The sequence below is a fragment of the Carlito syrichta genome, unplaced genomic scaffold (assembly GCF_000164805.1).
Source record: "Carlito syrichta isolate Samal-C Ts95f unplaced genomic scaffold, Tarsius_syrichta-2.0.1 Scaffold311707, whole genome shotgun sequence".
Classification (NCBI taxonomy): domain Eukaryota; kingdom Metazoa; phylum Chordata; class Mammalia; order Primates; family Tarsiidae; genus Carlito; species Carlito syrichta.
In genome coordinates, this window is record NW_007255803.1 from 280,188 (window position 1) to 289,622 (window position 9,435).

Sequence of the window (9,435 nt, forward strand, 5' to 3'; positions counted from 1 at the left end):
ATTAGCTGGGCTCGGTGGCTCAGCCTGTAATCCCGTGTTTTGGGAGGCCGAGGTGAGTGGATTGCCTGAGCCCGCGATTCGAGACCTGCCTGGGCAACTTGGCGAAACCTCATCTCTACAATAAATCAAAAAATTAGCCGGGCGTGGTGGCGCGCGCCTGTAGTTCCGGCTACTTGGAAGGCTGAGGCGGAAGGATTGCCGGAGCCCAGCAGGTCAAGGCTGTGGTGGCCGGGAGCAGCCACTGCACTCCAGTCTGGGCAACAGAGTGAGACTCCAACTCAAAATAAATAAATAAATAAATAAATAAAATTAAAAAGTTTGTTGAATGACTCTCAATATGGACTTCAATGTCAGAAGGGAACAGACACTATCTTTTCTCCCAATTTGTTATTTTGACCCTACTGATATGCTACAACATGATGAAACCTGAAAACATCATGCTAAGTGAATGAAGCTAGCTAGTCCTAAAGGACCATATATGATAGGATTCTATTGATATCAAATGTCCAGAATTGATAAACTCATGGAGATGACTTAGAGTAGATTAGGGGTTGCCTAAGTTTGAGTGGGCTGGGTAGAAAAAGGGAGTGCTTCCGAGTAGGTATTGGGTTTCTCTGTGAGGTAATGAAGATGTTTAAAAAGGATTGTGTTTCACAACACTGTGGATGTACTAAAAACCATAGAGTTGTACACTTTAAATAGGTGGCCAGGCATGGTGGCATGTGCCTGTAATCCCAGCCATTTGGGAGACTGAGGTGGGAGGAATTTGAGACCAGCCTGGGCAACAAAGTGAGATGTCCCTCTGAAAAATAAAAAGAATACATGGGTGACTTGTATATATAAATTATATCTCAATAGAACTTATTTTTTTTTAAGCCGGAGTCTCACCCTGTTGCCAAGGCTAAAGTACCGTGGCACAATCATGGCTCACCACAACCTAGATCTCCTGGGCTCAGACAATTCTTCTGCCTCAGCCTCCCAAGTAGCTGAGACTACAGGCACATACTGCCAGTCTCAGCTAATTTTTTTTTTTTTTAAATTTTCTGTAGAGACGAGGTCTCGCTATGTTGCCCAGGCTGGTCTTGAACTCCTGGGCTCAAGCGATCCTCCCACCTTGGCCTCCCAAAGCACTAGGAGTAAAGGCATGAACAAGCAAGAACTGATATTTTTAAAACACCTAACCTACTCCTCTCATTGCATCCGATTTAAAGGGAGGGCTCAGATGTTTCCTGCTGAGGAGGAAGGTGGACGCAATGGAGGTGAGTATGGAGGGCGGTATGAAGGGGTGTGGCTGTTGCAGGGTGCTGGCTTGGGAAAGACAGAGCATAAGTGGAAATCAGGTTGAGTCCTGATTTCAGTGATCATACAGTGGGCCACCAAATACTTCAGAAGGAGGGGTTCTGGTGAAAACGGAAACCACTTCAATGAAACCAGATTTCAGCAGAAAGGCTGAGGTTAGCTTGAGAAGGGTGAAGTTTTACTTTGAAACTAGTGGCTAAGCGTGGTCTCTACACCTGGCCTGGGTATCTTTGAAAATGAAAGAATTATTATCTAGTAGAGCACTGAAATTTGGACACACCTTGCCTAGAAACCCGCATTCCTGAAGTAGGGAGCTTGAAAGGAGGGCAGCTCTCTTTCCCCCAATCTGGGACCAATCCAGGGTGATATGTCATAGTATTGGGCATGCAGACTCTGGAGTCAGCTTCCTGGGCTCGAACCCTGGCTCCTTGCATTTGCAGCTGCATTGCCTTATGCAAGTCACTCAGTCTCTCTGGGGCTCCATTTCTTCTACTGCTGAGTCGGGCTAATGATAGTACCTTCTTCATAGGATCGCTGGGAGGTTGAATTCAGACAACACGTGAAGAACTTAGCACATTGTTGGTTATGTAAGCGTTAGAAGAAGCCAGTCTCGAAAGGGAGAATCTGGAGCCGGGAAACTGGTTGCTGGAGAAGTGGCTGATGCCTGCCAGTCCCGAGTAAGAATTAAAATTAAGGAAAGAGACATCAGCTGGCTGGGGGTCAGGGTGGTGGCTGGGAAATGGTCAGAAGATTGTTAGCAGCTTCATTGCCCAACCCTGCCAGTGGGGCTCAGACTTCCTGTTTTCAGTGTCTCTGAGCCTTGATGCTGGAGCTGCTCAAGTTTGAACAAGACCTTTCTTGGCCCCTGAGGGGGAATGCAGAGACTGAGTGGCACTCCAGCCTGGGCTGGGCCCCTTGGCTTCAAACCATGCCTTTTTTTCCTACCAAGTTTCCACTCCCACCTAACCAATGCTATTCTGAGGTGGGAGAGGAGAGAGGGTTCTCATTCAATTCTATGAAAATTTACTTAGCTTTGTAGCTTTTATGCTTTTACTAAATGCCAATATTATGCGAAAAGACTTGTGAAATCATGAATCGTTTTTAAAACCCCGGCAAGTAGATCGTATTACCTCTTTTTTACAGATGAGGAAACTGAGGCAGAGATGCTAACAAATCATCTTTCCCAAATCACACAGCTAGTATTAGAGATAAGATTCTAGTTCAGACCACCTGCCTCCAAAATCCGTGCTCTAAGCCACCGCATGCTAGATGATGGGGATTAAAACCTGAATACTCTGGGTTCTTGCCCTAGGAATACAGTCTCGAAAGCCTCTGAGCAGGAAACGCAGCAGACCTTGGACCCCTGAACCCCACTCAGAAAACTGGCTTTTCATGCAGAGAATTCATGCTGAGCATGTCTTGAATTTTCTGGGCCCTTCATACATTCTGACCAATTTGTTCCCAAAGGTTCTTAGTTAGTGGTGCAGATAAGAAACACCCGGGCAGCTTTTCTCAAACTATGAGCCTTTGCACCATGTCTACAGATGGAGCACAGATATGTACATATTGTTCAAAGGTTCTCAGGTGATTTGGCTTAGAAACACTGCCAAAACTCATGAACACAATTTGGAAATTCCAACACCTTGGCATCTAACCACAGCTCTCAGCCTGCATTCGACACCCTAGTTCTTCAGAACTTGATGTTTGACTTAAAGTATATGGTCACCCCCCATTAGGCCATCATCCAGACTCTGAACCTCCGGACCTCAGGGACAGCCATGGCTGGTCATGAGCTCTGTCAACACACTGAGAAAACTCAGCACCAGCCTCACACACAGATGATGGGAAATTATGTTTTCTGTTCTCTGAATGCCACAGACTCAAACTGGAGTTTTGGATCAGTCAGGTTCACTCAAACAAAGCGTTCTTCTTGACTGAGGTCAGTTCAAGGACTGTTGGGGGAAGAGTGAAGTGAAAGAGGTGAAGTTAATCCCAAAGATCACTGTGTACAGTAGTACAAAATGTGCACTGCACAAAGGCATAAAGATGAGGAAGCAATTAGGAGCTGAAACACAGCCCAGGACCAAGCAATGGGATCCTGGCTTGGGGCAATTATTTATACTTTATGTGCTGTGGCGGCCCTGCCCTATAGCTTTCCTGACCTCTACCTCCCAAAGCCCCATTAAGCCCAGAGATGCAGCTCCACAAGAAATTCCGACAGCACACCACCTTCATCATTTTCTACTTTTATGCTCCCAGCTCCCTCCCATACAAGCACCAGAAAGAAGCCAAAGTCTTCAGGAAAAAAATCACATTTTATTGATTGTTTTTATTTAAAATTATAAAAATAGATATAAATAAAAATAGCAGAATATAATTATTAAATATTCAGTGTCCAGAAGTGGTCCTCCCCCCGCTCAGTGAGGATTAGATAAACTAGGCCGAAAGGTCAGAAGGGATAACTGGCCGAGAAGGGGACATCTATGTGAAAGTGAAACGGAGGCATTTAGTGCTGGTCACGGGCCATGCCCCAGAACAATACATTCGCAGGCATCATCACGGGGAGGGCCCAAGAGGCCCCCGGAGGGACCCATAACCTCTCCAGACAGACCATTCTGTGTGGCATCAGAGACCACACAGTTTAGGGGAATTTTCAGACTTGCAGCCAGACACCAGCTCTTACACACTCACAGCCCGAACATAAGTGCACACACAAACACACACATACATTTCCTGATGCATTCAGCGCCCTTCCTTCAAGTTATTAGTGTCTCTACTCCCCAAACCGCGGTTCCCACATTGGCCAAGCTCCCTCAACAGCCCTGTCAGCTGTTACACTTCCTAATTGGGAAATTATTCATTTCTCAACAATGGGCTGCATGAATGCCCACTGTTGGGGGAGCTGGCTCTCTTTTCACCCATGCACAGGAGAGCCATTGTTAACTCCTGGAGGCTTTAGTCCAGAAAAAGACAACTGCTGGTCAATGCCTTCCTGAGTCAGGACCACCCCCTCCATCCTGACCAGGGGGGGTCCGAGCGGCCAGCACCCATGCCTGTGCCTGAGGGTAAAGCTCTTGTGGCTCACCCTGGTGGGCTGCACAAGCAAATACATCCTTGCAGAGTCTATCTTCCCCATTCTCTTCCTTATAGCTGATGGAGATGACCCTACTGCAAAAATGACGGTCAGTGAAGGAGTGGATGGTGCCCATTTCCTCCCTCAGTTCCCTGGGGGCCCTCAGAGGGCTAGGCCATTCTCCTCCCCGGTGTGAGCGTGGATCCAGGGCAGGAACCGTGAGACCCTCGTGTAGACGCCTGGCTTGTCCTTCAAGGCACATCCGCGGCCCCAGCTCACAATCCCAGTCAGAGTCAGGCGGTCTCTGATGGAGCAGATGAGGGGCCCTCCTGAGTCTCCCTGGAAAGCAAAAGATACAAAAGTTGAGCCCTGAGAAGTGAGGAGGGGACTTCTGATCCCACCACCCAGTCATGCCTGGCACAGAGGAGAGAGCTTCCTAGAGTCAAAGTCCTTAGTGATTCTCTGTTTCCTACCATATCAAGTTTGTTTGTTTTTGAGTTGGAGTCTCATTCTGTCACCTAGATAGGAGGGCCGTGGCATGATCATGGCTCACAGCAACCTTGAACTCCTGGGCTCAAGAGAGCCTCCCTCCTCAGCCTCCTGAGTATCTGGGACTACAGGTGCACACCACTACACCCAGGTAATTTTTCTTACTTTTTATAGACATGAGGTCTCACTATGTTGCCCAGGCCGGTCTCCAACTCCTGGGCTCAAGCAATCTTCTGGTCTCAGCCTCCCTAAGTGTTTGGATTACTGGCGTGAGCCACCATGCCCAGTCCCATATCAAGTTTAAAATCCTCTGCTTGTCTTTCAAAGCCCTGCCATCTGCCACCATTCTACCACATGCCCAGACCCTACTTCTCCTCATTCTGGAATATGACAGGCTCTTTCTCAGGTTTATATCTTTAAACTGAAACACCTCCTTTCTTCCCTCTGCCTCCTTAAATCCCTATCAAGTCAGTCTCTTTAAAGCTTCCTCTCCCTGACCATCTAGTCGACACTCACCTCCCTCTCCTAAATATCTGATCATTTACAGTTCACAACGCACCCTGAGCACTGAGTTATACTGTCTTCTACTGTCTCTTCTTTCTATGATCTTACCCTCCCCTCACCCCACTACCCCTTACCTGAAGTGCTTATATAGCCAGGCTCATTACAATGTTTGGTATACACATAAGGATTGTTTTAACCCCCAGGGACCCCAGCTCCTGATTCTGGCTTCTTGGGGCTTTGGCTGGAGACAGACTCCCCAAAGTGGGCAAGGGACAGGCCCTGGAGTTCTGGGGAGGTCTGGGGGTGATGGAGAGAGATGCTTGGAGCTCTCACCTGGCAGGAGTCTGTTTCCCACTGTGGGTCAGCAGCACATAGCATTTTGGTGGTGACTTCAGAGCCATAGTAGTGGGGCTGCTGACATTCCCTGTGGGAAACCAGCTTCACAACAGTCATTTTCAGCTGCTCTGGATAGAGATAGTCAGCTAGGTGGAGGAAACAGAGAGGAGTTTACGTTAAGGTGTGTCTGTCCACTGGAACTTTGCCAGAGAGAGGAACCAAAAAGTGTTTCTGCCAGTTTATTAGAGATATGTGCACCCAAATCTGGTCCTTTACCCCCACCTACAGCTTTCTTCCCCCCATTTATTTACCTTTGTGGTCCATCCCTCCCTAAGCAATGCTCCTCACTCCACCCCTGGACCCATCAGCCGCCTCCAAAGTGCTCCCATCTCTTACTCTATGACCTTCCCTTGATCATGCTGGGCTCATTTTCAGGTCCCAACACTCCCCCAAGACTCCTTCAGTCAGTTACTTACTGGAATTCTCTTTTCCGAAGCCAGTGATCTCACAGCTTGAGCCAAAATGGGCATCGTCATACTTTGGGGGCAGGCAGATGGTCTGTATGGTCCGAGATGGCTGAGCACACTGGCCCTCAGTGGAACGGATCTTCAGCAAGGCTGGGGGAGGAGAGAGAGCAAGAGAGGAAGGATCACCACCTAGTCAGGTGGTCCCCATCTCTCCTTTCTGAATGCTGAGGGAGTAGTTATGTCTCTCTCTAGGTCAGTTAGGGTCAGAGGTGATCCAGGCAGGGCTGCTGGTAGCTTGTCACCAGGAAGCCTCCCCTGCCCCAGGCCCCAAGGACTTTGTCCCAGCTGTTAACAAGTACTTGGACAGTCAGGGATGCTGCATACAGCTGTACAGACTGTTTCCTGAAAAAAGCTCCTGCTGAAGTAGCTGGGCTGAAATCCAGTCCAAAGCTCTGTTCCCCAGGTTCTATAAACTAGTGCAGACAGGCGTTGCATCCAACAGAGGAAAGGGCGCCTTTTTCTAATTCCTATAAACAGGGCATTCCCAGCCCCAGCCATATGCCCACAGGCTGTTTCCACTCAGAAGAGGCTACTTATTTAGAAAATTTAAGGTCTCCACAGAAAAGAACCAGGCCCCTCATATTTCACCCTGAACTCTTGCCTGCCATTCCCCTTGTTGTGTAAATAAAGTCTTCAAGTCCTCTCCCTTCATGGTCTCTCCTTGGGCCCCTCGTTCCCCAAGCCATTGTGACCATGGCAGTTGAGGGTTTTCCCCTCACCAATATCGTTGTGGTGAGCAAGCGTGTCAGCACTATAGTCCTCATGGAGGATGAGCTTTTCCACCTCAAACTTCATCTCCCCAGGAGTATTGGAGTTAAGCTTTGACCGGCCCAGGTAGACAATGTAGTCCTCCTTTTGTTGGTAATGACTGTGGGAGAAGAAACCTGTTAGACAACCTGATCTCATGAAATCCTGTCACTTCTTCCTTCCCACCCTAGAGGTCTCAGAGCATGACTTTTCCCAAGGCCATGGGCTCCATGGAGAGGGGCTGCTGAGGGAGAATTGAGGCAGGAGCCTTTTCTGGGAAGGAAAAAGGGATGTCTTTGGGGTGGGGCTGGAGGCGGTCGGAGAGAAGAGACAGAGGGACATACATGAAGCAGTGTGTGGCGCTGACCACCCAGCAAGGGTTGATGAGGCTGCCTCCGCACACGTAGGTGACAGAGCCTCCCCGGTGCCTCCTGTAGATGGCTGCAAACCACGGCTGGTTCTCGATGGTGGTGAATTCACCCCCAACAATCTTAAATCGGGGCATGAGAGCCTTCTGGCCACATTGAAACTCTGATTTTTCTGGAGGAGAGGGGGGCCTTTTTCCTGGAGAAGAAAGAGAGGGATGTCTTGGAGAGGCAGGTAGGAGAAAGTGTCCTTCTCAGGCAACACCCCTCCTTATCCCTCCGGTGATAGAATAATGAGACTTGTGCATTTGTCCCCTTCTAACTGTCATAAGCAGGTCAGTGACACTCACCGACGGAGCAGTCTTGCACCATGCACTCTTGGACAAGTTGCATTAGGCCAACCTGCACGTAGCACCAGGGCCGATTCAAATTGTCTGGGTTCCTGCAACACAGAGGGGTAGGAGATGTCATTCTGACCCAGAATGGTTTCCCTGCATTCTTGCCTCCAGGGAAGATTCAACAGGAGGCCTTGCTTCTCTCATGCTATATGGCCAGCCCTCTGGGAGCAGAAGGGGACAGTAAGGAGGGTTTCTGTGAGGCCAGGGCCCTTGGTCCTTGCTGCCCCCAACTCACCTGCAGTAATTGTGCTTCCCCAGGCCCAGCTGAAGAGCATCAGGTCTGTGGGCATGGTATGTTTTCAGAAGGACAGCAGCAGAGTTCCAGGCTAGGCAGGGCCGGCCCTTGGTGTCAGTATTGGCCTTTCCTCGATAATAATGACCATTCCCTCGATAGCAGGTTTTTGAAGTATCTACAGAAGGGCGTGAAGGTGAGAGACCATTAAAAAGAGAAGAAAGGGCAACCACCTCGGGTCCCCTCTCACTGTGGGAGCTTTTCTGTCCTCTCAATAAATCCTGATTTAAAATAGAGAGAGAGAGAGAGAAGAAAGTTCATATCAGCATTTTAGAGATGACATAGTTTCAGGCCTGGCAGAAGACACTAGAAAGAGTCTCCTTCCATCCCCACCCCACATTTGTACAGTCATTGCTTCATCAGTTTGTGTGTGTGTGTGTGTGTGTGTGTGTGTGTGTGTGGTTGTGTATATCACAGAGGGATGGTGTCACCTAACCCAACTCCAGCCCCTAACTCCCACCTGTTCTTGCATCCCACCCATCTCACCCTGCCCTGAAGTCTCTGGTGCCTCCTCCATCCCAGCTAGAGTCAGGATCCCCATACCTATTTCACAGTGCTCCCCTTGGAATTTCTTCGGGCACTTGCACCACCGAATGTTGGAGAAGTGCTTGTAGATTACACATGTTCCTCCATTCAGGCAACCACAGTTCGCTGGGGAGCAAAAAGGTGGGGTAGGCAAGGGTCAGGGGTAAGAGGCAGGGGGGAGCCAGCCCTGCAGCAGGGACAGGGAGGGGCTGCCCCCCTCCCCAGGCTTTTCCAAGATGTCTATGCGGCCAACTATTGTGCAAGGGGTGGGTGGATACTCACATGCATCAGACACTCCGTGATGATCCTGGCTGCCCTGGAACAGATCAAGGAGGGAGGGGTCACCAAAGTCCTGTGCTCCTGGGACTCTAGGGTGAGTCCCGGCCCCCATCCCGAAACCCACTCTTCCTTCCAGCTCCCTCTCTCCTCACTCTGTTCAGAGTGTCCAGACCTCAAACGGAAGAGCGTGGGTTTCCAGCAGGGAGAAATGGATTGACTCAAGCAAGCTTCACATCCCAGGCGCCCTCAGGCGGGGGCAGTCCCTGCAAAACGCTTCTCCCTCCTGAGTGCCCACCCCGCGGTTCTCAAGGCCCCCGCTGCCAACCTGTCCTATTTCCCCGGGAGAGTCTAGCCCCGCTGCCGATGGAATCCCTGCGCAGACCCTCCCTTCCCCTGGTGCCGTTCAGCGGCTCCTGCGAACCCCCTCCTGCGACCTAAGACACAGCCGGGAAGCCACTCACTTCGGAGTCGCTCACGACCAGGACGCAGAGGAGCAGGCACGCCAGCAGGACTCTCATGGTGGTGAGGCTGGGACTCTGCAAGGGAAGGAGAAGTCAGGGCTGCTAAGAAGCCGGGGGGGGGGAGTGCGAAGGCAGGCCGA

At 50.0% G+C, this 9,435-nt stretch overlaps 2 protein-coding genes across 4 annotated transcripts; one reads left to right on the forward strand and one right to left on the reverse strand.

The window, feature by feature from the left end:
- Positions 1 to 3,619: 3,619 nt before the first annotated feature.
- Positions 3,620 to 9,372, reverse strand: PLAU (plasminogen activator, urokinase). 3 transcript variants are annotated; one of them, XM_008068959.2, is made up of 10 exons: positions 9,296 to 9,372; positions 8,862 to 8,871; positions 8,574 to 8,696; positions 7,974 to 8,148; positions 7,691 to 7,782; positions 7,320 to 7,539; positions 6,948 to 7,096; positions 6,178 to 6,318; positions 5,699 to 5,847; positions 3,620 to 4,711 (listed from the first exon to the last, which is right to left on the reverse strand). In XM_008068959.2, exons 1-10 carry the CDS (start codon positions 9,350 to 9,352, stop codon positions 4,535 to 4,537), a joined length of 1,293 nt encoding a protein of 430 aa, XP_008067150.1. In that variant the 5' UTR covers positions 9,353 to 9,372; the 3' UTR covers positions 3,620 to 4,534. The 3 variants fall into 3 exon arrangements, with proteins under 3 accessions (XP_008067150.1, XP_008067149.1, XP_008067151.1); XM_008068958.2 differs by having other exon boundaries at positions 8,574 to 8,681; positions 8,838 to 8,871; XM_008068960.2 differs by having other exon boundaries at positions 8,574 to 8,681; positions 8,838 to 8,871; positions 9,311 to 9,352.
- Positions 8,928 to 9,268, forward strand: CUNH10orf55 (chromosome unknown C10orf55 homolog; the record flags this gene model as incomplete). Its single annotated transcript, XM_021718010.1, is given in 2 exon segments — positions 8,928 to 9,117; positions 9,120 to 9,268. Coding segments are annotated over 2 exon segments (339 nt in total), but the record flags the coding sequence as incomplete, so codon positions are not given.
- Positions 9,373 to 9,435: the final 63 nt, after the last annotated feature.

Bases quoted from the DNA above. Each gene is read 5' to 3' on its own strand.
- PLAU (XM_008068958.2), bottom strand. From the start codon at position 9,352: ATGAGAGTCCTGCTGGCGTGCCTGCTCCTCTGCGTCCTGGTCGTGAGC. The intron at 7,783-7,973 runs GTGAGTTGGGGG...TCTGTGTTGCAG, and splicing joins GGGAAGCACAATTACTGCAG to GAACCCAGACAATTTGAATC. The intron at 5,848-6,177 runs GTAAGTAACTGA...TCCTCCACCTAG, and splicing joins CTTCGGAAAAGAGAATTCCA to CTGACTATCTCTATCCAGAG.